The sequence below is a fragment of the Amphibalanus amphitrite genome, unplaced genomic scaffold (genome assembly GCF_019059575.1).
Source record: "Amphibalanus amphitrite isolate SeventyFive unplaced genomic scaffold, NRLGWU_Aamphi_draft 000035F_arrow, whole genome shotgun sequence".
NCBI classification, from domain to species: Eukaryota; Metazoa; Arthropoda; class Thecostraca; order Balanomorpha; family Balanidae; genus Amphibalanus; species Amphibalanus amphitrite.
The window spans coordinates 48,706-75,630 of record NW_024881531.1 but is presented as its reverse complement, the minus strand read 5'-3'; the positions used below and the strand labels follow the sequence as shown (position 1 = coordinate 75,630).

At 48.2% G+C, this 26,925-nt stretch overlaps 2 protein-coding genes across 2 annotated transcripts in view; both read left to right on the top strand.

The window, feature by feature from the left end:
* Positions 1-21: 21 nt before the first annotated feature.
* On the top strand, positions 22-2,992 carry LOC122370706 (ganglioside-induced differentiation-associated protein 1-like). The gene is made up of 5 exons (XM_043346548.1): positions 22-318; positions 693-885; positions 1,208-1,387; positions 1,704-1,910; positions 2,222-2,992. The coding sequence occupies exons 1-5, from the start codon at positions 259-261 to the stop codon at positions 2,527-2,529; spliced, it is 948 nt and encodes a 315-aa protein (XP_043202483.1). The 5' UTR covers positions 22-258; the 3' UTR covers positions 2,530-2,992.
* Positions 2,993-6,889: 3,897 nt separating this feature from the next.
* LOC122370581 overlaps positions 6,890-26,925 on the top strand; it is a 32,603-nt gene continuing 12,567 nt past the window's right edge. The window contains exons 1-3 of the mRNA XM_043346287.1: positions 6,890-7,133; positions 16,164-16,307; positions 17,607-17,686. Of these exons, the coding sequence (XP_043202222.1) occupies positions 7,052-7,133; positions 16,164-16,307; positions 17,607-17,686 (306 nt within the window). The 5' untranslated portion in view covers positions 6,890-7,051. The remainder of the gene's footprint in view (positions 7,134-16,163; positions 16,308-17,606; positions 17,687-26,925) is intronic.

The window sequence follows — 26,925 nt, the reverse complement described above, 5'->3', positions numbered from 1 at the left end:
ATCAATGCAAATGACGTCAAAGAAACACAAATACAAGAATTTGATTCGCCAAAGTAAAATGACGTCATAGAAAAAGCGTATGGTTGTTTCTTTCAAGGAATATAAACATCGCTTATGTTTTGCTTTTGTGTCATCACTGAAGTTGTTTTGTGAAGGGGGCTGAGCGGAGGATGGTTTTGTACTGTTATTGGCAAATTTAATTAGAAAGACGTGTCCGTTCTTGTACTAGCTGGGCTACGCTTTATCACAGACTCAAAAATGAATGGAAATGGAACACTCAAGTTATACTATCATCCCTTATCATTCTACTCTCACCGGGTAAGCTAAGAAAATGAATTAACTGATCATGATCAAAAGCTACTGTATTGCCTAGTGTGAGCGCGGACTTCACCCAGCAATGATTTCCAATTACATGTAAAAGATGTTGTAATAATAGGTATACAAAACTAAAAAGATGTTAGGTATGCGACAATGATCATGAATTCATGAATTAATTCTTCCGAGTTTATATTCTTGTTATCAAATTTTATGTGGCAGCAATGCAATGATCAGGTCTGTATGTGCTTAATATTTTCTCATAATGACAGCAGGTGCAGTGCACCTCATCACTACTATGAACAACATAATATCAATTTATGTTATCTCTTCACCCCTCTGACATCAGTTACTACCTCGCTATGCTGATGCCGCAGGTGCTCTTCACTCTTCTAGAGAAGGGTCTGCACTTCAAGCCTGTGGTTGTTGACTTGATGGCAGCTGAACAGTACCAGCCAGAGTACCTGCGCCTGAACCCCAACGGCGCAGTGCCCACTCTGCAGGATGGTGTCAAGGTGTTCCCCGACTCGTCTCTCATCATGGAGTACTTGGAGGACAACTTCAGTGGAGGTCAGTCACAGCTACAGCCTGGAATATGCCTGGAAGTTTGACTGGGGTGGTCAGTTGAATACTTGTGGAAATAAGATGTGATACTTTGCTTTGGGTCACAAGGAAAAGGGTGGGGTAACAAAAAAAAAGTTGGCTGATTACCTAATTTATTCCTTCTGAAACACACAACACATGCAATTGCACTGTCATATTTAGGTTAGTTTGCCAATATGTAACGACTGTACCGTTAATAGCTGAAAAGGTCAGCATGGATCATCATATATCGATATATTGTTCGTTGATCACTCGCTAAAAATAATTGACGTCGATCTCGGGTATCCAGGAAAATACCCGCGTCTGATGCCATCCGACAAGAGCTCCGAGATGTACCGCAAGGTGCAGGAGTTCACGGAGGCGTTCTCCAGCCTCAACATCCCGGTGTTCAGCTACGGCACGATGCACAACGAGGAGCTGAGGAAGAACGTCCGTCTGCCGCAGCTGGTGCTGCGCGCCCGCGTCCAGGGTGAGACAACGGGCGGGAGGGGTGAAAGGGTGAGACGAGTGAGGTGAAGGGGTGAGACGGATGGTGATACTGGAGCATTGGTGCGCGGTTGGCTGGATGGTGGGAATGTGATTTATTTTTTCCGAGGTTGTATGAATTACGTATGTACGTGGATGTAGTTTGATGATGCGGTCTTGTGTTTGAAGAAATAGGAGCTTCCCAATGAATTTTCCGACATAAACCAAGAAAGGGTACCCATAAAAACGTTTATAGCGTATGATATATCATTAGCGCACCTGTATGAAGTTTCACCACCATCCCCACCTGTCTCCGGCAGCCACCTCGTCGATGGACAATCTGCAGGCGGTGGTGGACCGCGCCATGTCAGCGGTGCCTGAGGCGCGGCCCGAGCTCGAGAAGAAGCTCGAGTTTTTCGCCGGCTTCACGGCCGACATACGGAACCCGGAGCGGTACGGGGAGGCGGTCCGGGGCGTGGAGGTGTACCTGCAGAGGGTTGAGGACGAGCTCATCACACATGTTGGAGGTGAGCCGAGAGAGGGAGAGAGAGTCGTGCGAGAGAGGGAGGTGCCCCAATGGGAGGGCTAAGGGATGGTTATGTTAGATTTAAAATATTGGCTGTTAACGTATGTGTGTTATATGTCTTTGGCTAATCCTCGATCAGTAAGTGAGTCGGCAAATGTATTATGTAATTCGTAGCCCGTCCTTTTTGTTTATTTATCGATACATCTCTCTCCTTCCCTAGTCGAATGGACTTGTGGCATATGACAAGCGCCAGGCTGGTACATCTGACTCTATGGATACGCTGTTTGATGGCTAACCCCGCCGTGGTTTCAGACCGTGTCAACTGGTGGCTGTGCGGGCCCAGTTTCACACTGGCCGATATCGACCTTTGCGTGCTGCTGAACCGTATCTGGCTGCTGGGACTGGAGGAGCGGCTGGTGACGCGGTGTCGGCCTCACCTGACCACCTACCTGCGGCGCGCGCAGCAGCGGAAGGCCTTCCAGCGCGTGGCGGCCGTGCCGCTGCGGCTGCGAGCGCTGATGGCGGCCGAGCGGGCGGCCACATACCTGCCGTTGGCCATTGGCGTGGGCGCCGTCCTGGCGGCCGTCTTCGGAGTCTATAGTGCGCGCCGAGCGTCATAGATGGCAGGCGAGTCGGCTGTAGTTCACGGGAGGGCACGGGTGCGGCGATAAAAGGGAGATGGGGAGATGAGAACGTCCGTTTGAATGCTAGGTGGGAAGGGCTGGAGAATTCCACTCATCAGGGCAGAAGTTCAGTGGGGACCGTGGCTGGGACTGGTTAGTATAGAATCGTACTAATTTGTTGATAGTTCGTTCTTCAGTTCCCGCTGTATGACGCCAATAAGACTGCTTGTGATACAAGAGCATGCGACTGTGATGACGAGAATGGCTATGACATCGGAGTAGTGGTCTTCCATCGAATGGTGAGTGCGAGTGTGATCGATGCTTCTTTTCGTCTTCGGCAGATTCCGGTTTCTAGAATCTCTCGAGACTGCTTCCGTGAAGCCGAGCTAGAATAGCGTTGGACTTGTGCGTTTATTTTGCTGCACTGCATCTCTGTGCAATAAATCGATCTATTTTGTGACTCAGTCTTGATTTCTGTCTACGGAGTGTGGGAATTGATCATATGAATTTTGGAAGACTACGAGAATTCAACGTCTATGATTGGTGTCGTTTCACTTTACTGACGGAGTTTATATGTATGGAAGATTTTATCATGTATTTTTTGCACCTTACTCGTATTGAGTCGTGAGGATCTTGGTTTGCTGAGAAAGTAGATCGGCTTAAGTCATTTTAATAATATTTCCGCGTATTTACTTTCGTTGAAGCCTTCATGAAATTGAAGTCTCAAATGATGTGTCGAATTGCCGTTAAGTTCCTTTCACCTGAGCGTTTGACCATCATCTCGTCATTGAAACATAACCTGCCGAAACTTCACGGCTTCATTGTCCACAGGCTTCTTTGCTGAAAGGCTTCCCAGCTGACGCCTTTGACGCGCTAAAGGCTTCGTTTCTCAGCTGTCTGCTCTCATACCTGTCGGCTCCCTCGTCCGCCGGGCGTTGAGTACACTGTAGGGAGTACTTGTGTTTTATTGTTGGGTGTTGATCCTAATTATATCCCAGCTAAAACCCTACATACACCCAGCAGCTCGTCTGGTGCCTTCTGGGAGTATGTTAGTGGTGTTGACTGGTGATCGGGTGTCGGGATTCGACCAATCTGGTAGAAATATCAGATAACACCCCTGGGCGCGAGTCGTACCGTAAAACAGTCTGAAGGAGCTATCTTGGTTCACTGACCGCTTTACTTCTTGGCAGTGTATGTGTTGTGACTTGTGACCCTGACATTACGGTTACAAGCAAGTATGATTGTAGAATGGATGAGATAAAATCGAATTCAATATCCTTCCAACACGTACTTTCGTACATTCGTTCTTATTATTGCTTCTCTCCCGGCCTAGTAACTTCGGTTCTTTCTCTTCCCTCATTTCCCTTCAACCCTCTCTCAGCACCCACTTATCTCTCCCGTCTCCGCGCTGCTGCGTTCCCCCGTCTCCCGCTCGGTCGCAATGTCGCAGGACAGATCAGCACAGTCAGCGCGCTGCCCGCTGACCGTGAACTGCAGCGCTGAGCGGCATCGGCGCGGTGTCAGCAGGCCCGGAGGCAGGCGGAGCTCTGCCCGCCGGGGGTGGCCACTCGGCCAAGGCGTGGCTCGGAGGATTGCCGCAGGCGGTTAGGGTCGATAGCGGGATCACTGGGAATTGAGTGGAGGAGCTGCTCAAGGTCTGATGTGCTGAGGTCGGCCTTTCAATTGGTTCGTGTTCACTTCTGTATGAAACCGTTCAATTTAGTCGCGCTGTTTAGTTAGTACAAATAAAAGTTCAATTTTGGCCTTAGTCATCACATGTATTGGTGTCGCTAAGTGTATTGATTTTATGAACAAAAAAAAAATGAATATCTGAGGTATTAATCAGTTGTCACCGTCTGGTCTTCAGTCAGCCAAACATCGCACCAACATTATGTGAACTGTGAACTAAGTGAAAACATCAACTCCAGCTGTGTCACTGTGGACCGCCTTGGGGCGGCTCAGACGGCTCTCAGTACACACAGCCCGCCACTCGGACACAGTTCGTGATTCACGGCGGCGAGCGACGGCACGCGATCTGCGCCCGGCCGGCCGGCGGTCTCTCGGGCGGCGTCTGCCGACCTTCCGGCGGCTCCGTGGCGTGACCGGTCGGCCGGCAGGCCGGATTTCCGGCCTGGGATGACGACTGAGCCGCCGCCGTATTGATTTCAGGACGGCGACGCGGCTGCTAGAGTCGCTCTCTCAGGCCCGGTCGCCGCAGACTTCACGCCGCTTCCGCTGGTTCCCTTGCCGCGAGCATTGTCTCCCTGAGTCGTATCTCCGATGAATTCGCAGTTCCTTTGTTGGCTCCGTATCACCGATTTGTCGTTCCTATGCGAGCAACCAGCACCTTTGCGCCTCTATCCTCTCCAGTGCCGCCACAGTCCACAGCGCCTGACGTACTTTGAAGTGTGCTGTGCAACATCCATACCATCCTAGAGCTGTTAAGAGGTAACGCACTGGACCAAGGGCCCCTCCCCAAGAAAACATCACTGTGAAGTGTGAGTGTGGCCGCTCCAGTCTAACAGAGACGCAGTTTTCACGGAAACTTTTTTTGCTAGTTACATAACACAGAACATAACTCAGGTGGCCTGGGGCTTGTTGGATGCGCTACGTAGTGTGTATTGTTGTGTAAGCGTATCGTCTTGCTAGGTCATGGTCTACGTCGCATTCTACATATATGTGGCAGAACATTGTGCGATGTGGGGTAACGAACGACGAACTTCTAACTGACCAGAGACGATGAAGCGGTGGAGTTGAGCCGCCATTGGCCGGAGCCGCGGCTGGGAAGGATTGATTGGGCTGGATTTACGGTCTCCCAGTGATTAACTGACGGGTAACGGCCGTAGCCAGGCGAGAATGGTCGTAATGGTGAGCTGTCAATGCGGCCGTCTTAGGTCAGTAAAAGTTCGCGAATTAAGGTCACGGTCCTCTATCTTTTTATCGCAGTAATGCAACTTGGGAGGATTCTTGGTTTTCATGTTAGTCCATTTGATTGGCTCATTTTTTCTTCTCATTTAAAGGGACACTCCCACCTTAACATTAGTTTTGAGTTGAGATAGCCAAATTGGTGGCCATGGCCTGCAAATACCGGTTTGGGCACTCACAACATCGACAAATGCTTTAATTCGGAGATATGGAATTTCAAACTTGCAGTTTTCGGATTCTAAGGGGCTAGTGCATTGGTATGCCCCCTTAGAATTTGTGACGTCAGCGGAGATCTAACGATTTTTAAATCTTTTACTAAAACGTTTGGTAGCGCGCATTGGTATATGCTGCTTTGCGCGCAACAAATGCCGCACTTTCAAATAAAGTCGCTAGGAACAGCGGAGATCCCAAAAAGTAAACAAAAGTAAAAGTCTAATATCTTGAAAACCGGTGAATATTTTTCGATGAAATTTGGTAGATAATCGTTTTCGCTCTTTCTGAACCGAGCGACATCACTTTCGTGCCAATTCATTAACTTTTTTGAAGGTGGGAGGGTCCCTTTAAAGTAGGCCTTTAAAGTCGCTTATGTGTAGCGAAAGGATTAGGTTGAGGAGCGTAGTTGAACCGATTTTGCGATTTTATTGAAACGTCTACCCTTTGCCGCCCTTTCTCTCTAATATCCAGCCACATTGGGCTGTTCTCTCGTCTGGGGACTCCACCGACTCAGCCCTTTGTCTTTCATTCGTATATACGATTTCTCTGCGGGCCTGAGAAGCGGGTCCCATCGGAGCTGGGTAGTCGTGTTTGCGGCTGACGCCCTGCCGCTCGTTATCGAGCTGCGGAGCCCTGACGTGATTGTTTGATGATGTTTGATGGCTACTCGAGTGAGAGAGACGCCCAGCCGGGCATTCAGTGGATGAATGGCGCCCCTCTCGGCGCACTATTGCCGCCGCAGGGTTTCATTTTGACACAACTCGGTGGTGACGAACGGCTTGTCTCTCTTTGAAGTTATGCCTTTGTTCGTAATGGGCGCCACTTGCGCTATGTGCACCCTGAAATGTCCAATAATTATTAAATTTCTGAGCTTTTGTAGCCACGGCCCAGGTCAACCTCGGCCTGCTCTTAAAGATGAAGCGTGTTCGTTAAAAAAATAAAGCGATATCGTTTCATTCGTATCAGAATTCTGCCGCAGTATCCGAGGACATCAAGTGGCTGTGGATCGCCTCTTCAAGATCCACTCAGTTCCTGCAATCTCAGCCGAACTGAAAAACAATGCCAGCGCTGACAAGGCCCGCGGCCCGACCGCCTCTCCGGTCCCCGCACGCGCTGAGCTGTCCCATTTCATTCTGCCGCCTCTGGGCGGCTGGCGGGCCGCTCAGCTGACGGGCCGCGGGCGGGGGCGGGGGCGGCCGACGCGCGCCGTCGCCCGGCCGCCGGCGGCCGTCCCCAATCGATACGGGCCCAGTGGAGCTCCGACGGTCGGCTGTGACGCCTTGACGGGGACGGTGCGGGCGGCGCGGGGCGGTGACAGGTGCAGTGGTGCTGCCGGAGTGCTCCGCGGTCGTCACGGGGCCGGTCTCGCCTGTAGGCGGAGATGGAGGCGCGGTTACTGGTGCTGGCCGCCGCAGGACTGGCGGCCGGAGTGCCGGGTGCCGCCTCCTTCGTATACAGCAAAGGTGAGACAGTGTGGCCTCCACGGCAGCCCTCCATACATTGGTCATACATCGGTTCGCCCCTATCCGCCCCTGCGTGACCTCACCGAGAGTGTGCTCGTTGGCCCACTCTGCCGTGCCCCAGAATGACACACCGTATTGATTTACTGATCCCGTGACAGTGACGCACATCGATGCCAAGCTGCGTGGGGCCGCGCTCTTTGGCAGTACCTGTCGTTATCTCCTTCCACTACGCGTGGCGCGGACCGATGCACGGGCCGACGCTCGGAAACGATGGTTTGTTTTCGGTGCTGCCACCCCTGCCCCTCTCCGCCCTCTCCCCCGCTCTGTCGCCGGCGCGGGCCGTCTCGCTCTGTTTATCTGAGACCGACCAGGCGGGCCTCGCCGACCGTGTATCCACTCGCTCTCCCGCTCTCTCCTCGTCTCCCCTACTCTGTCCCAGTCGTCACTGGCCTTAGTCCTCTGGAGCAGCCGTCCGGGGATAAGAACTAGGAATGTCGTTGTTTTGACTTTCGACCATGGCCACTGATAAAGTCGAACTAAGTGATCTAATGTTTTTCTCATGTTATCGTCTAGTTCCGTCACCGTGATGTTCTGAGTAATCGGTCGAGTGCATTCGATTCGAGTCGATCCAGTCAGTGCCTTTCTCCATGCCTAAGCTCACATTTTTATGCGAGCATACATATATTTTCGATATTTTCCATCGATTGACCCCGGATTCGTGCGTTCAGTGCTCAATCTCCGTCACCGTCACTGTTATGCACAGACTTGTATTCATGGTAGTTATTTTGGTCAAACTAATCTTTCGGGTAAATACCGCCGCCCAAGTGGTGATTAGCCTGTCACTCCCTTCACTTTGACGGCGTTTTGACAGATGAATGCGAAACACGCTAATTGCTGAACAGATTTATGACGCCACCCTTGACGTTTCGTAGAAGTAACTCGTAAGATATTAGATATACCTATACGTGCAACCTAAGTTTCACAAACCGTTTTGTGGCAGTGGTCCGATCATAGAATATCAATGTTTAGGTCCCAAGTAAAAATCCGCCATTTACGTCTCATGCATCTCATCACCTTATCAATCGCTTTATGTGTTTTAAAACAATCGTTCAGTTTGGGTGGCTATGGTGAGGATTTTTTTTTTTTTGATGAATTGAGGTCACTTAACGTGACCTGGTGACTCGATCTTGGTTTACCTGAGAGTAAAATTTCATATCATAAGGGCAAGATACATAACAAGGTGCACTAAAATCGGCGAGACATCAGACATTAACAGAACAACTGGTGGGGCGTAAAGCGCCTCTCCTCCACCTATGTACCAGACGACGGGTGAATGTGGGCGAAGGGTTTGGACGCTTCTGCTGTAAAATCAAGTCTGAGCACTGAACAGGCACTGCCCGTGCGTTCCTCGATGACTCGAGGCTATCAAATTATACGGTGACTGAAAACGGAGCGCCCCTGATGGCTCAACCTCAAATGCCGTCCCGTTTAGTAGGTCAGCAGCTACGGTTTCTCGAACATTGAGCTGAAGCCACTGGGCTCCTTTCTGCTAAGTTGCCCCTCATGCAGGCTCTTGCACCAACTTTTACACATAAGCTAAGCTGCTGAAGCGCTGAGGCCATTAACCCGCGCCCTGGTGGGGTCTGTTTATAACGCGACCTGGTGGGGGGGGGGGCTATTTTTTGCCCCCCCTCGTATCTCCGAAACTACTGGACGGATCCGCACAATTCAAACGGCGTTCGAAAGGCCTGTCAAATTTGTCGAAGGAAACCAAATTTCATTGACCTCAGGGTCACCGATGACGTCACAGGTCAGGTCAAAGATGAACTGTTTCACCGTTCACGGGTCTGCTAAGGAATGCGCTATAACACCGAGGAAAACGCATTTTGTCGATAATCAGCGATAGGGCGTCAGTTGCCTAGTAGATATGCATGCTATTAGAGGTCACTGACAATACCAGGTCAGGTCACAGGTCAGGTCACCAAGGGTCACAGGTCAGGTCACATGAGCCCAACTTTACTAAGGTTGTGTGATGCATGTTTTATGGCCAATTTTTCATTTCCAACTCAATGGTGTTGGTTATAAGACTATCAGGTACGGCTTAGGTCACTTTCTGGTGAAGTTCAGGTCAAGGTCAGGTCAAGGTTAGGCCAAAAAAGGTCAAATTTTAAAGTTGATAGTTTTGCATAAAATGGGTATTGATTCGATGCAGCTCGTCACGGGGAGTCTAATGGTGGTCTTTGTTTTGCGCTACGGGGTCTAGAATTGCTAAAAATTGAGTTTAAAAATTTAACGTCATCAATTTTGAACAGTTTTTTCGCTATAACTTCGCCAAAAAAAGAGGTATCAATCTCAAATTTGGTATGTAGATGGAAGGCAGTAAGTACTATCACATATATCCCGGTTTTTGCGAAATTCAAAAAACTTTTTAAATTTTTCGATAATTATATCCAAAAAAAATATTTTTTGATTTTTGGGGGTCCAAATCCAAAAATTTCAAAAATCCGAGATAGCAGTTTTGTAGCCCTGTTGATTCTACAGCTTTTATGTTTTTATCATTTTTCCGTATTTGCAAAGCTATAGGCCTGACAGCTCTTCCCGCGAAACCCTTTTTTGGGTCGAAAACGGCAGAACATGACGTCACTCTGACGTCATTTCCGGCCAACCTATCATAGCCTTTGGAAAAATTTTTGGTCACAATGTGTAAAATTGATGTCCGGGAGGGTACTGAAGGTTTGGTGACGATCGGCGCAGCGGTTCTGGAGATATATCGAAAAGTCTAGAGGGGGCAAAAAATAGCCCCCCCCCCCCCACCAGGTCGCGGGTTAAAGTGCAGCTGTGACTCTAGAACCCTCGTCATTTTGAACGTCATTGTTCAGAAAGCTTGTGCTTACGGATAACTCAAGGAAAATTTCAAATAAGCAAGTGGGGTTTGTCGGTCGGCTGAGTTCTGAGCCAACTGGGGCAGTCCCGTTCCAGGAAGCTATCGCACCGGGCGTCCGGTCGCCGGTCGAGCTATCGCACGGCTTCGCTCAGGATGTCGCCGGTGGGGTTATCGCACGGCTTTGCTCAGGGGTGGCCGTTACGAGTATAACTCCTTATCCACAGTTTGCAGACGGTGCCATGTGTCTGGCTGTGGCTTAGTTTCTTAAGGGCGCGCTTTGAGTCTCGTTCAGCGAATTTTCCGTAGCGACCAGCGTCAGTTTTCATTTGAGGCGCTCCATGGCGCAGGCTGCAGCATTATGAGCCGAGATATTAGCTAATCGATCTGAAGTCGTTTGATACGGGCTAGTTATGAGCGAGTAACGGGTGAGTGACCTTTGATAGCTTGGCCTTGCGACGGTGACCGCTGGTTATCGCTCTTATTACTTTGTTTTGTTAGTTTATTAAAAAGCTTCAAAGGCTGTTGCGAATCTATAGGTATGGCACACACGTGATGCGCATTAGCAAGGAGAACCATTGCACGTTTCTTCCTTTGTCGTGTGTGGCGTTCAGTTGTCCGTTTGAGGGCATTGTCTCCGACTGGTTGTTGTATCTTCAATTTCATTGTTCATATCTTTTTATAGCCCGTGCGCCTATAAATTGAATTCACCCAAACACTTTCGAGCTAACGAAAGCAAGCTAAAAATATCTCGCCGCCACTAACCTATTACGATTTTCGGCGACTGTGAGCGATCGAACAAACAAGTTTTCCCTCTTCTCGACAGACCGGAGACCAGAATAGCACTGTCGCTACCACTGAAATATTTCAAACTTTACTTTACCCAGCTACCTGTAAAAGGACAGAGTGAGTCCTATTAAGTTCCTTGACACCGCCAAACTTTCTGCATGGCAACGTTAGCGGTATCCCGTCCAGGCCGGAGGAGGAGGAGGCCTTCAACACGGGTGCCACTCTCTTCGTCTAGCATCATCCTTCAACACAAGCGGTGGAGCCCGTGGAGGCTGCAGTAGCGACAGGGGGGAGGGACGGAGGAGACAGAAGTGGTGACGATTGAGGGTCATCAGAATTCCGAACACCCGTGTCGTGCTGTGATCGAACGTCTCTGCAGGCGCTCGGGTGGAGAAAACGGTAAATTGGTGTCCGGATAGCCGGGAAATACCGAACAGTGAACACTGGGCCTGCAGTAGTCGTAGATTTGTTTCAGTAGCGGCTATTCTCCCAGCACTGGCCAGGCATTGCAGCGCACATGCTTTGCTTCATTGCTTTGACTAGCAGTCGGAAGTACGCATGAGCATACATACAGGTTATTCTTTGGATAAGACAATATGTTATTGTTTCGGAGCAGAGTGATATAGCAAACAAACCATACCTATCTAAGGAGTATACTTTATGTTTTCGTCAATAATAGATATTTCGACGCAGCACGAATCGAAAATATTTAGGATTTGGGCTTTAGTTTACAGTTTGTTTAGATTTTTCCGTCAGAAATTGGCACTGTTGCCAGAGATCCATTTATCCTGTCCGGTGCAACTTGGCCGCTCGGCGCACAACTGTTACCACGTCCAATCGCGCGGAGAAGAAACAAAGACCCGTCCCGCCGCGAGCCAAAGTCATCGCTCCTACCGAGCCCCGCTGGTAATCAATGCGGACCGAGTCGCCGGTCTGGCCGACAGCACGGCGCGCATAACTGACAGCTGCTGCCGGTCTGCCGTTGAGTCATCGTGACACGAAGGGACGGTCCGGAGCGGGCGACTCGAACGGCAGGCTGACGAGCGGGCGGGCGGGGATATTGATTATGCCGTGTTTCAGTGGCAGCATTACGACGATGACGTGAGCGAGTTCCCGATAGCAGCACAGCACTACCAGCTTCAACTGTTGTGGACACTAGAAAGACACGGTCCGGAGCGAGTCTGAACTGAAGACGCAGCGCGGGGTGGTTTTCATAGACGGCATCCTGCGTTGCGTCTTCCTCAAACGTGCTTTGTATGTTAATTAGTGCTACTAACATAGCTCCACCGCAATTCGAGTAAATGGCGACCGAAATGGCCGCCCGTGTGGCTAATATCTGGAACTGTTTGCTCGACGGAGACCGACGAGGAGCAGGCCACGCCAGCCATGGAGCTGAGAAACAAGCTAACTGGAAAACGCTGCTACACCGTCCCGGTCTCGCGGTGACAAACAAAGAGGTCGACCAGCCCAGCTGCGTTCGATTTTTCGTCGGGAAAGGACCCATGGGAGTTGAACTTTGTGTTTCGGATGTATGCGCCATAAATCGGACCTGTCAAGAAGAGGTCCAGAATTTCAATTATCGTGTCATTCAAGCACTCAGTGTGGCACCTCGAGGTTGGTTCAATGGGCATTTTGTGTGATTTATGGTCGCTAATAACACCTGGTGCCGCTATATATGGTGTTGGAAAGACACAGAAACCTCATCGCCCAACTGCGCATTGGACATACATTATAATGATGGTACCTGCCAGCTAATAGGAATACAAACATTGGGTCACAATAGGCAACCATTAATTAAGGAAGTTCTAAAGGGCCCTGCTTCAGTGGTTGCTGAAATGGTGCAGTTTTTTTGTCAATAGGCTGCATTGAAAATAACCTACGTGCAACACGATAAAATATTTTTGTGGGGTTCCCCAATCGTCTGTCTGTGTCGGTGCAATAAACCGTGCCACAGCCCTTTTTTATCGTCAATTGTGGACTGTGACGCATGATGTGCCTGTGAGGTAGGCTGTGCCGCAGTACATCCCTGATCCTCTGTGATAGGCTGTACCGCAATCCATGCCTGTATGGTAGGCTGTACCGCAATGCGTGCCTGTGTGGTAGGCTGTACCGCAATACATGCCTGTGTGGTAGGCTGTGCCGCAATACATGCCTGTGTGGTAGGCTGTACCGCAATACATGCCTGCGTGGTAGGCTGTGCCGCAATACATCCCTGATCCCCTGTGATAGGCTGTGCCGCAATACATGCCTGTTTGGTAGGCTGTACCTCAGTACATGCCTGTGTGGTAGGCTGTGCAGCAATACATGCCTGGGTGGTAGGCTTTGCCGCAATAAATGCCAGTGTGGAAGGCTGTGCCGCAATACATGCCTTTGAGGTAGGCTGTGAAGACTGCGCTTATAATCGCATGTCAATGTGTATTATGTATGTTTTAATTTGACCTTTCAGTCATCCAGGAAAACTTTAAACTTACCCAACCCAGGACAGTGTTGACATTTGCCATCATTATTCTTAACTCCATTAAACTGCGGCTGCTCCGCGTGCGTCCGCCGTACTCTGTCGTTAGCACGGCGACCTGTCGACAGCGCTGCGGCAAGGCTGGTCGTTCACCAAACTCTGACCGCTCCTGACATCGCGAGGAAATGAATGTCAATACCGCTGTGACCAGCGCACCGAGTTGGATGACCCTTGACCTCTCGGTGGCCCATTTTCCGTGGTGTGACACTGCCGGACGGGGCGACGCCGACGCGCCCGACGCGCCAGAGACGGATGGAGATGGCCTCAGACGGGACGGGATCACCCGCGCGGGACACGTCAGGAGGACGGGGAACCGGTGTCCGTGTCGGGAGCAGCACGCAGGTGACGTTATCGGTGGAAGAGGTAACAGATGTGATATCGGTGGAGGAATCAATATGAGCCAGAGCGAGTTGTTCGAAAAGTGGATTTTTTATTATTTGCTTATGATGAATGAAGTTGATTATGATCAGTCACCATATACAACTGTGACTTGAACTTCACCACCACGCCAGCACCGGTCATTTCCAGTAGTTCAGTGTTACCTCAATGGCATCAAACTACACAAATATCTCATGTGCTTGTTTGAAAGTAGGTTTAACCCTCGCATGTGTGCGGCGTTTGCCAGCTTCTAATGTGTAGGGGGGGGGTCGGTTGGACCCCCCCTTGCCGTTTGGCCCCTGATCGAGCTAGAGCTTCGCGGAAAAAAACGAGCGTGTTGCCCGTGACGAGAGGAAGCCGATGATACCCAATTTTAAGGTCCTAGGTCATTGGTTGACCTTCCAGGTCAGGTCAATGACCCAAAGTCGGGAAAATCGGGACCTGTTAGAAAGTCGTAAAGTGTGGATGCTAAGGGTTTTTTCGGGGTGCTGATCACGAATATCGTGTTAGATTTGATCACAGATGATGTCTTGAAGCATTTAGACCAGGTCGGGTCAGGTCAGGTCAGGTCAACCAGTAGGCGTCGTGACGGGTATTCGTAGTACGTGTCAACCGCCTCTGACAGCTTCGTAACATGTTACGAAGTCACCAAAACTACTTCGTAAATGTTCAAATGGTTGCTAAATTCGAATTCAGCTCCAAGAACTAGCCTAAAAACATGTAAAACTCGAAAAAGTGACCCGAGGTCACCCGAGGTCACCAAAGGTCAATGACCTGACCTGACCTTCAGGTGACCTTGACACACACGGGAGTAACATCAAATCACATGTTTGAACGTTTGAAACCACGAAAAGCTTGCAAACACGCGGCTAGTGCGAGCCGACATACGCGAAATCGCGATTCCGGCCAAACATGGTCTCGGAAAAGAGGTCACAGGTCAAAGGTCATTTGGGTCAGGGTCATGAAATTTTCAGGGTAGGTTTAAAATTGATCAATGCGAGGGTACTGAAAGTTTCGTCGCGATCGGCCGCTTTTTTACGCGAGTTATTCGCGAAAAACCATGGGGGGTCCATCCGACCCCCCCCCCCCCTACACATGCGAAGGTTAATGCATTCTTCACGCCGGGATTAAAGGATTAAAGCCTAAAGGTGTCTTCAGAAGGGCATTGTGATGCGCATGTTACGCGTTTCACTCACGTGTTTCGGAATTGAAGCCTTGCGGAACGACCGAAGAATATCCTGCCTTCATCACGACTGACAGCTCCATCAGGCCAAATCACTGGAACAGGATTAGCTCTTAGGAGATCGCGTTTTATGATTCACCATCCATTTCGCACTGAGGCGTACTATTCCATTTGTTGTTTCGCCTGAGGAAATAAATGATGTCCTTTGAAGTTGAACGTAACGTAGGCGGCTACTTTATTTCGAAATAACTAACTCAGACAAATGCTTTGGTACTCGCAGATCTCGTTTCAAAGTTAAGGGAATTCACAACTGACATGCATTGACGGATTAGGTATACGGATATTTCTTTTTCGACGTCAAGCAAATGTTCTTATATTAAGTCCGCAAGCAGATCGCTTGGTAGGGAGTAAGCATGACTATTGCATAGGTGCACATGTGTGGCGGAACCTTTATTATAGTACAATCTGCGCATCGTTAGATTTTTGTGTTGTTTGAGTGGTTGTGCAGTTGGGAGGAGGAGTGTGAGGAGAGTGGTTGCACCACCGCTATTTTTGTTCGGATGCTTGTTGAATTTGTTTCGTTCGAGTCTTGCACAACCAAGCTTATTTGGTAGGCACCAAAGCTATTTTTGGTAGCAAAACTAATTTACCGTGTGTTCATCGAGAGACTGGTTGTATAGTTGCCCACTAGGCACGGTGCAAAATGTACCTAAAGATGTTATGTAAGTTTTCTAGCCGGTAATGTTTATTTTTTATCGATTAGTTAGGCATTTATTTATTTTTATGTTATTTTATTTTATTGATTCAACTCACTGGTCGAACAGCCCGGTCAATGTCGTGACATTCCTCCGTCTGTCTCGGGCTATGCTTTATTCTTCCAGAGCACCAGAACATTTCCAATCTGACACGTCTTCGCTCTGATCGGGATATATCCGACTCTTTGTACTGCAAGAGGGCACGGGACTATTGTCAACAACCGAAGCTTTATTGACTGCAGTATCCGTGTCTCATCCGGTCGTGTCAGGGTTATACCACCTCAGTCAGTTCCGTCCTATCCAGAACAGCACATCTATCTCATTGGCCGCCTCGTCCTAACGAGGCAGCAAAGACTCGTCCTACCCATAAGCCACTTTGTACTGCGGACTAACAGTTTAAGCCTCGCATAGCGCAGGTCTGTAAAATAAATAACGCAGTATACCTATCACTGCATCCCCCAGCTCTTCTCAAGGTCAGCTCATGACCGTGTCGTTCCCCGCGCTCACGCCCGTCTCTCTCCCCCGGCAGTGTACCTGGACGACCCGAGTGTGTGTAACGGCACCATCCACCTACACGACGGGCTACCGGCGGTGTTGGTGAGGCTCTCACCGGGACAGCTCACCCGGCCGCTCACCTGCTCCGTGCAGATCGAGATCGCCAATAGCCCCATCGGTGAGAAAAAACAACAGCGTGACCGTGGCCCAATGTTTCGAAACAGTCACCACTTTATACATACAACTCAACTCATTATCTAACATTTCATGCAACTCATTATCATCGCTTATTTGTTTAGGTTCGTTTAATATAGGTATTTATCCTCTTCGGTGTGTCCTCATTGCTAGGATTCGAGTACGTTCTGTTCAGTTGCTATGCATAATGGTATAAATGAATGCTCAGGATTGCTCATATGTTATATGTTGGAATAAAAAAATATTTGATGAAGCAAAAATTCAAAGCTACGATGCTAGCTTTATAGAATCTCGAATATATTTGAAAAATGTCCTGACAGACAAAACATTTAAGGTAAGAGTAGGGGAAGTTGGGGGAACGCCGAAGACTTTTTTTCTGACGCCCGTAGCACGCAAGGTAGACAACATAAGCTATTCTTGTTGGCGTCATTCGAGAGGCCAGTCTTTTGCCTTTCAAACATACCAGGCGCATTTGATGAATTTGCATACCGTTAAGCGCACAAACTAAAAATATCAAAGAAGTGACTTTTTCGGCGTTGCCCCGGACTGCGGGGAAAGCCGAAAATGGGAGAAATGATCTACGGGGAATGCCGACATTGATGTTTTGCCATTTTATCTCAAACTTTATCCAGAATTGATCAAAGCTGACACGCGTTTTAAGAGCTTGAGGACGCGGTGCACACTGGAAGTTATAATTGTGTGATATAATAAGAACATGCCAGGTAAATCATTCCTTATAGGTAACAGGCCGTTGTGTCGGTTGAAAGTGTAATTTGTGTGACTTAAAATACGCGTTGCTATTCTACAGCAGTAAAGTCCACGTAGCGTGCTTTTAACACGTGCGTAAACGCACGTTTTCGGCATTACCCCAGCCTGCCATACTTTCATTTGCAGGCCCATAATTTTTCAACGTGCTGTATAAATTTCAAATAGGCAGCACACTTATGCAAAGACATGCTAAAGATTACTTGACCGAATTGGCCAGACAAACTGTAGCATAATGATTAAGAAATGCAGCTTCAAAGGCGCATGTAGTACAAGGGAAACGTACCTTGAAAACGCTCTTGGCGCCCTCACAGTCGAAGTATTCCGAATGACGACTCGTAACAAACATGCGATAATTGTAGTCACTTAAGCTTCAGAGCATCACTGACAGGTGGCATCCATGTCTTACGGTTTTCGAAATATGTCGAATTTCGGCTTTGCCCCAACTCCGGCATTGCCCCAACTTCCCCTACATCGTCGTTGTGACTCTGTGTCTAACATTGGACCGTTGCGACAGCCGGGGGTCTCTCCGCCGTGGTGCAGGAGCTCAGCGTGGGCAAGTTTGACGACCCGAACAACTGCACCAGCTTTCTGAAGGTCAGTGGCACCGGGAAGGGCCCCGGTGGAACGGTCAGGGGCGGGTGGATGGTCGGTGGGACCAGCGACAGGCGTCAATGGCGCCAGCTATCGGTCAGCAGTGGTAAAGGGCGCCGCAGTTCGGACGGCCAGCAGAAGCCAGCGGGTCACCGGGAACGGTTTCGCGGAGTCCTCTCTCCATTAACGTCCTCGATCCGGTGGCACCAGGCCACGAACGACACCGACACCGTGACCTTTAGCCATATTGTAATTATAAAACTGGAGCCAATTCGGCCGACGGTACGGTTTTTATTTACAGGGTGAGCCATAAAGAATTACCCATCGATAAATTCATTTTATTTCTAAACGGGTTGGCCTAGATATGCCATCTTTTGCATACATGTCTCAAATTTGTCTCCAATCCTGACAGGGTAACTCTTTTTGTATATGCTCGTCGACTGGCTCTGCTACGCTCCTGAAATGGGAGGTCGTCTTAACGCACATCCGCCGCTCCTGAAATTCAGGAATCACCACTGAGTGTTGGCTGCTGAACACCCTTTGGTCTAAAGAATGCTGGACACAATTTATCCCCGAGTTCAGCCCCACGGGCTTCCCAAACTAAAATATCCTAAAAACCCGACTCTACCGAGTCCCTGAAACACCGCAAATGACATACGGCGCAGCATTGTTATAGCATGGGTGATCGAGGAAAATAAGTGAAAAGACGGTGCGGCGGCCGCGTGCCATAGTGCTCTCACGTCTCGGGCGCGTAACATAAGGAGAATGCGAGCATACAGAAAACAGACTACATTTATTAGTTAGGAGATGACGTTGTTATAGACCTATGTAAAAGATGAAATAGCTATGTCAGCTTGCCTTGAAACAAAGTGAAATTTTCGATGGGTAAATCTTTATGGCTCACCCTGTATAGAAGCCCGATAGCTGCTCGATGTTCCATGTACAATTGCTCCATATAACCTAGGAGTCCCATTCTGCAGAGATTCATTCGGTGCTATGCTATATATAACCGTACATAACCGCAAAATACAGACAAGATTGACTTATTTGCCGTCGCCTGTTACTACCATTGGGATTCTTGCGCGGAAAAAAATAATAGTAATGCGAGGTCTCCGATCGGCAGATATTGGACGGTGCGTGCGTACGCGGAATGCCACTGAGCCCCTATATCAGTGATATTTGTGTACCATGAGCGGACACATCCTGACATTGGTGACGCCGGTCTGTCAGATGATCTGCGTTCATATACGCATAGGCACATCTGCATAATCGCGCATGTCATACCTACATACCTACGTTACATTACAGCCACACGTCATTCGTTGGTAATCTGCACCTTCGTGGTTATTCCCTTCAGGTCACAGATATTAGCTGCTGTGCCGGCAGTGGCCGGGTCGGAGTAAAACCGTGTCGTGACACTGGGAACTGTGGGAATTAGTGTCACAATGAAATTAAACTCTGAGCGGAGCGAGGTTCTGCGAATGTCAAGGACAGAAAGGAGCATTAGCATTACTTCTATGCTGTGTCAGTGGGTAAATTATTTCACCAAACAACGAGCGATTACTCTAGCCAGGTCATCGGAGCCGTTGGTTTTAACTCTGGTCCATAAATCAGCATATAAGAATTAGCATAAACGTATGCGGAATTACAATGCAAGTACAAGATTGTGATATTACTCGCAAACGAACTGCTCAGTGCTCACTTTGGGCCTTGGAATTCCATTGAGACGGAATCAGTTCAGTCTCCATAGTCCATTCTACCCTGGGGCCCCGTTTTCTTGTGTAAGTACGTTGGCGTCTATGTCTGTGATTCAGATTTGAGCCTCTGTCTGTCTGTCTACACATCTGTTTCGTAGATACTGAGTCATCTTTATGCTTCTGAATCATCAAGATGCCCTAGCCCTAGTTTCCCAGTTTCTCAAATTGAGTTGACAACCGTGGACCCTGTCATACGATTCCACGCTCTCTGTTTCCTCCGAACCCCGAGCTGAGCCCTCCTATATGGCACGCTCCGGCCCGTCCCGCAGCTCGGGCCATCGAGCTGTCGCCGAGCTGCGCGCCGCTCGTTCAGACGAGCTTCCGAGCGTTCCGGGAACGGTGCGACTGTAATCGTGTCGCCATCGTGTCGACAGCCGGCGGCCGGAACGACTCCGCCGCGGCGCCCGCCGAGCCGGTGTCACGTCCGACCGCGCGCGGGTCGTGGTGTAGAGGTCACATTTCAGCAGTGGATGTCGGCATACAGCCGTGCGGAGTCGTTCATTAGACGCGGTAGCCGGCTGGTGCGAAACGGTGACGGCTGGGGTCATTATGCTAACGCCTTTCGTTATTGAATGTATGCGGTCGGTAGGCAGGTCATGGTCGCTTGTTTCGAGGCAGGCTGATGAAATTAGAGCGCTGCAGGGACGCCCAAATGAGTCGTTCCGACGATATTAGCGTGGAGTTTGAATAGGCTGTTTCAAAACATTGCATGTTTGAGAGGCACTCCACCTGATCCGTTTGTTATTAGAAGAGCTTATACTAGTTACAGCTGTATATCTGGCGATCTCGGACTGGTAAATAAACGGCCGGGCGGATCTAACGAAGCCTGCTGTGCCGTAGCTCACAGATGTATTGCGGCACAGCATACCTCACACGAGACATGCGTACAGGGACCCGCAGTTGCTTCTGTACACACTAGTATTTCAGCGTATTCTTTGCCTGTGACACCGTTGGAGGCGAATTGGGAAATGATTGTGTGCTTATTAAAACCACCATCTGAAGGGCTTTAAACTGATGTGCTGCTCTCCTAATTCAGTGAACTTTTTATGGCTATATCAGCAAAACATTGTTTTCAGCGCTTTTTCCTGCCCCATTCCTTCTGAAACCTGGAACCGCTTATTCCATTTACTCCTGCCATCTGACGATGGTCGTGCTAACTACTAGTTCCGGCGCTAGTTACTGCTCCAGTTTTGCACCCGGCACAAACTCAGGCGGCACCGGGCTGTGGCTCGACCAGGGGAGGGTCGGACCGAGCCGACTGCCTGGGGCGCGGTTAGATCGGACGCCCTGCTGGGGAAGGGGACGGGAGTGAGGGGGAGGGGAGGATGTGGTCACGTGGTCCGTCCAAGCTCGCAGACGGCCTGTCCTGCGCCCAGCCATGTTCCGTGATCCAAAATGGCACGAGAGCTGTGGAATGCCTGGAGGAGAAGCTTCGAAAGCGAACTTCAGCAGCACTAATTTACCATATTCTGTGGAGGTAAATGAATATTATCTTAATGCAGAAAAAATTGTATGCCTAAGCTGTATGAGCTGTATCTTTTTAAAAGTTGTAAATAGGATTATTTTTGGGGACTTATAGGTTTCGTATACACAGTGAATTGTGTTACATTAAGCCGTTTTGCTGTTATGGTTACTAACTGAAGAGTTATCCTTTTTTCACAGGGAATGACAATACAATAACAATACGAATAAAACCAGACGTTTTGCACAAAAAAGTGCCTCCGTCAGTGGCAAGAAATAAGTAATCAGGCATACATATTTTCCTTCGATAAAATCGATGAAGTAGTTATCTTTATTTTTTAAGATATATTTTCAGCAGTTTTTTAAGCACATCATGGAAGCTTATAAACATTTGTGTATTTTATCGGCAACCCGGCTGGCCAGACCGAGACGGTGCCGCATATAGTTCTCATCGATGTTAAACCTATGCACTTATTTTTCTCCACTGACGAAGGCACGTTGTTGTCCGAAACGTTTGGTTCTATTCGCATTGTTCTTCTATTGTCATTGTCCGTGAGAAAAACATACTCATATGGACTGCAGTCTCAGTTCATGTAGACTCTAGAAATTGTTGCACATTCATCAACACAGATAAAATGAATATTAGCCCTCACCACACATATAAGTCGAGGTAAGTAGACCGCGCCCCCTGTTTTCACCAATAAATCGCGGCAAAGCGAAGGATTGCGACGATTCTTTGGTGCCCTGGAGTTAATCAATTTTACAACTTCCCGGAAAATTAAATAGCCCTTATCATTTTTGCATCTTGTCTGAGAATTTTAAATCCCTGAACCAAATTGCCTTTACCCTTTGATTATTTTTCTCAAGATCATGTCAGGCGAGAATAGCAACTGAAAGTCAGCGCACATCTTCTGTGTGTTTCCATAATCGTTTCGTGATTAGCAACGTGACAACATGTGAAATATGCTAGGTATCTAATGTTTGTCTCATTGATTGTTGTAGGTGCCAAGGTCACGTGAAGCTCAGGTTAAGGTCATTTACTTGAAATAATATCGGTTAACTTCCTTAAATTTACACCTTTTTACTGTAGTTTTTAGGAAGTGTTGGTTTGAAATTTAGCACTCATTTTAGCATTTGAAAACTAAGCATACTTAGGTATCAGTTATAGTGCCTATGCAATATGTTGCAAGGCTGTAAGTGCTGGCTAACATTCTATGGATAGCCGGCAGAACTCCTAATGGGTGACCTGGCGTGACCCGTCCTACCCTAAATGCTTCGATACATCATCTTTGATCAAAGCAAGTGCAAATTCGGAGTCAGAAGCAAGCCAAGCCCCAGCAAACTTCACTTGTATAAATTCTAGCAGGACCCAATTTTCCGTGCTTTTGGGTTATTAACCTGATCTGGGAGGTCAACCAGTGACCTAGAATCTCAGCATTGACCAGAACATAAAAATAATTGGCTTTCTCTCGTCAGCGATGACCAGGACCCTCCAATCATCGGATTTCTCTCGTCACGAGCAGCTCGCTCTTTTTGTATTTTTCAGCGAAGCTCTGGCTATTTTTACCAAGGGCCGAATGGCTGAGGGTTTCTACGTCCATCCGCTACATGTAAGACGCTGAAAAGAAATGCCTAAGTGGGTGAGGGTTAAATATCGATTGGTTTTTAAGTGCCAAAGCCCGAAGCACTTTAATTTACTTCGATAGCAGTTTTAAGACCAACGAGCTCGAATACTATAACTTCTTGAACAATGTAAGCACCACATAAAATGAATCGTAAGACTACAGGGTATAATGGAAATCAGATGGAATAGTAACCTTTTGCTCATAACTAATGTAAGCCAAAAACATAACCTTTTGCTTATAACATTAGTTATGAGCAAAAGGTTACTATTCCATCTGATTTCCATTGTAATCATAATCGTGCTCAAAAAAACGTTTCACACCATTCAATCAAAGACTACAAAGACTACTGTAAGCGGCTCAAGATTAAGAAGCCATGAGACACTTAATAAAAAACGGCATAGATTAGAAACTGCACCTAACTTGCACTGGTTTTTAAACCTTTTCGTTGCAGACTGGTAGATTAAATTTTAGGATTGATTTCAGCTGATGCTCAAATGGAGCTATTCATTCGTTCATTCATGTGACCATTTAATTCCATTAATAAAAGAAGCCAGTGACAAAATTGTTCATTTTAGATAAGTGTGAAATACAAACTCAATAAAAGTTTAATGATACGGCAAATTTGACAGCTTTTATAATGAACAGACAAAAAACTTTAACAAATCAAAGTTGAGAGCCCCAAATAGGGGAGAGTGAGGTAAGATGAGCCAAGAGGCAAGTTTAGCCACCCCATGTTTCTCAGCTCCTATGGCGCTAATTGACTTGAGCTTCCATGTGCCGTTCGCTTACGATGCTGCAGTCTTTCACGTGAGACGGCAACGTTCTCACGATCAGCCGGTAACATGTGGTATCGCCCCTGATAACTAAGACATGTTTTGCCTTTAAAATGAGATGGTTGTTATCTGCGGTGCATGGTTATTTTCCTTAGCGGGTGTCATTAATCGAAAATGGCCACGGGTGGGCAAGATGAGCCATTTTCACCTGGGGGAAGATGAGCCGGATAAGCCATTGTTGTCTCCGCTGTCGAAAACCAAACTGAGCTGCGCTCGTTTCTGCTGAATAAAAATGGTAGGAAACTGTTTTTTCTTTGTTGATTACACCAGTTGCAAGTGATTTGCAGATTATCTGAAGGATAAATGATTTCTTCCGTAATAGAAAACTTGACGAGCTATTGGAAGGCTTAAAACAGTCACTTTTTGATGGAGGAAAAAACTTTGCCATAAGTATCTATGCCGTGGAGTAAATAAAAGAGCCCACTCTTCGCCGCGCCCGGGAAAAGAAAAGGTTCGCTTTTTCTATCCATGCTCAACTTTCCCCACGACGTGTCTCAACTTACCCCGCCCATGGGGTAAGATGAGCAACGTGCGAGATGATTTTTGACGTAGCCTTTTCAGAACAAAAATAAGCGGTATGAAACATTTCTGGCCACCATTACATGCGCAAATCACCACTCTGTCCGTCCAACCCATAGACGCAGAAAAATGATCAGTCAGTTAGCCTGTAGCTTACGAAAAACAAAAAGCGGCTCAACTTACCTCATTCTCCACTACGTAACACAATTGAGGGCATTTTTTAGGCCATCACAGTATTTGTCAACAATTAATGTTTGGGGGACTGGGGAGGGTGGTTACTGGCTCATAATCTGTCCCCCCCCCCCCCAAAAAAAAGAAAGAAAGAAAACGAAACCGATCTTCCGCGAAAAGAACTATTGAGCTCGAACCAAGGTGACGAATCGATTTATAGGTATGCAGGATGACTAACGATGCCACTTTTTGACTTCTTGTGTCAAATAAATTCCATCATCTGGATAGCACGTCAACATTCTATTTGACATTTTGCAACAAACGTATACTATTTGGCGCGACTAGCCTCATAAATGTTCTGAAACTAAAACCGTTTCTTCGCAATTAACTTGAACCACGTCATCCCAGCTTATGCACGACAAAAATAAAATAATGCTTCAGGATCACTGGCCTGAATTCCAATGCTTAAAGTTTACTCAAAACCGGTGTGGCTGAGGCACTCTTCGCTACATCTCGTGACGGCCACCATTGTGTTGCATTTTTCGGTAAGCTATAAGTTAATAAGGAAAGGATTGGTGAGTGGGTTGAAAACAGCCCTCACCCTCCACCCCCCCCCCCCCTCCTTCTTCTGGAAACATAAGTAACCGAAAGATCTGGCGATGGTTTATCCACCTCCTCTGCCGCCGCGCCGCGAGGCCTCGATTCGTTCGGTATGTGGCTTCCTGAGCGGTCCTACCCGGAGGCAAGGTGAAAGGTCATGGCCTGTATCAGAAATTTATACGTTGCTGAATATGTTTTATAGTTCTTCCAAGGCCTTGGACACCGTTTTATTATATCGGATAAGCATTGCACTTTCTTGTCAATCAATACATCCAAAGAAAACTTGATCATAATCTTATACTGCGGCAATTGTAGTTCTGCTTACGGTTGCCTCTTTATGATACGGGCCACCACCACCTCCACTGCGCTGGAGCTCTGGCGTTCTACCCCTCCCCGCTACGGACCGGCCCTCGGGCTAGGTGTGTTAGTACTGAGCGCAAACCTGTAGTAGTCACGTGACTTTCATTCACGTAGCGGGAACAGAAGCTATAGGCGATACCAAGGACGGGCTCTGGGGAGGCAACCGGCGCGGAAAAATAGCACGATTGTAGTTTTGGAAGAATATCTGTTGCGGTAAGAGGAATAATACAAAACATACGTCCTTGGAGCAAACATGTGTTATTCCTCCATACTTTGCACTACATTTCCTTTCTCCAATGGCCAGCACTTAGCAAATAATAGCGCAATTCTAAATTGGTAATATATGTGTACAGTTGCAACTGCGGGTCCCTGTACCTATCACCAACCCAAGTCTAGGGCGGCGGATAAAAATCGCTGACGTTTAGTGGCCGTTTTCACCTATATATTATACGTCAGCTTCACCCTCAGCACCGTGCATATGCGGGCAGCGCCCTCGCTGGCATCAATTACAACTAATAAAGATTAATCGCGACACAGGCTGTAAACTTGGCGGGATTGTTGTTAACTGCCACAGATTGTGAGCCCTGATTTGAACGAGATGAACGTGCTAGGAAACTTGAGTTATGAACTCAGTATACATAGTTATAGAGACGAAGAACTTAGCGTTCCAATGGCCGGTAATATGTCCGAGGTCGATTGCTGCGCAGTGGGCTTTTTCGTTTCACGTTATGTTTTATTACGAGGCGCCAGTGGGATCATATATCAAGCGGCTTTGAGTTCAGTGAGAACAGCTATTTTTCATGAGAAATATGAAAACCTTCTATGATCCAGCTATATTTCCCTAGATTGAAATACTGTCACATTCTGCTGATGTTTCACCAGGGTAATCGCGAACTACAGTGACGCCCAATAGACAGATTGTGGCTCGTTTTCTCTCTTCATCAGTTACGTCCATTGGTCATTGAAACAAAAGATCGGCCGAGTGCCATGCCAAGAGAAGCGTATTATACATCGTGTGCAATTTTTTGCTTTTGTCATCTTTTGTGTCTTTCTGTTCTGTGAGAGTCCAGCTACACGCTACGAACTGTTAGTGTTCACTGTTTAGTGTCTACTGCTGTAGGTCACTTCTCCGGTCAAAACAAAACAACTCAGTCGACCGGGGGACTTTTTTTGTCTGGAGACTTCCTGTCCTGACTGTTCGCCGTGACCTGACAACTCGCGAGTCGCGGTAGGAAATTGTGTTGGGCAATGTCAGGCGACTGAAACCGCATTTATTTAGTCTAACATTGGAAAAATGTGTCAGACTATGGGGCACTGTATTTCATCTCTATGCGGATATGAAGCGGATCGATGACATGATTGGGAGGTTTGACCCACTTGTTGGCGTGTTTGACGAACCGCGTTGGTAAGCCGACCCAACCCGATGGCCCTCCCTGCTGCGACAAAGACCAGCGAGCCGCCTACGATCCCGGTCAGGGGTCGGGCCACCGTCCACACCGCCCGCGGCGCTGTTTTTCCGCGACCGCCGCCACTCGGGCGCTGCCAAGGACGCTGCGCCGCCCGCCGGTGACGTCACCGACTGGGGCAAACAGCGGCGCGCGCGGCCCGATCGAACCCCGGCGCTGACCGGCGCTCAGCTGACGGACCGACGTGTGACGTCACTGACGCGTGTGTCACTCCGGTGTCACGGGAGACACTCCGGAGGTCGGGGTCTGTCATACCGGATCGGATCGCGGAGAGTCCGGCATAGCAGGCAGACGCCAGACCAGTTCCGGCAGTTGGCGAACTGATGCGCACCTTTTAGGTTAAAATCGAAAGAAGACTGTCCAATCAGGATCGTTAATTGTTCTGAGCTCTCCGCAATACGATTCTTTTATCCTCACTGAGGGGAAAAGAATCATATTGCGGAGAGTATG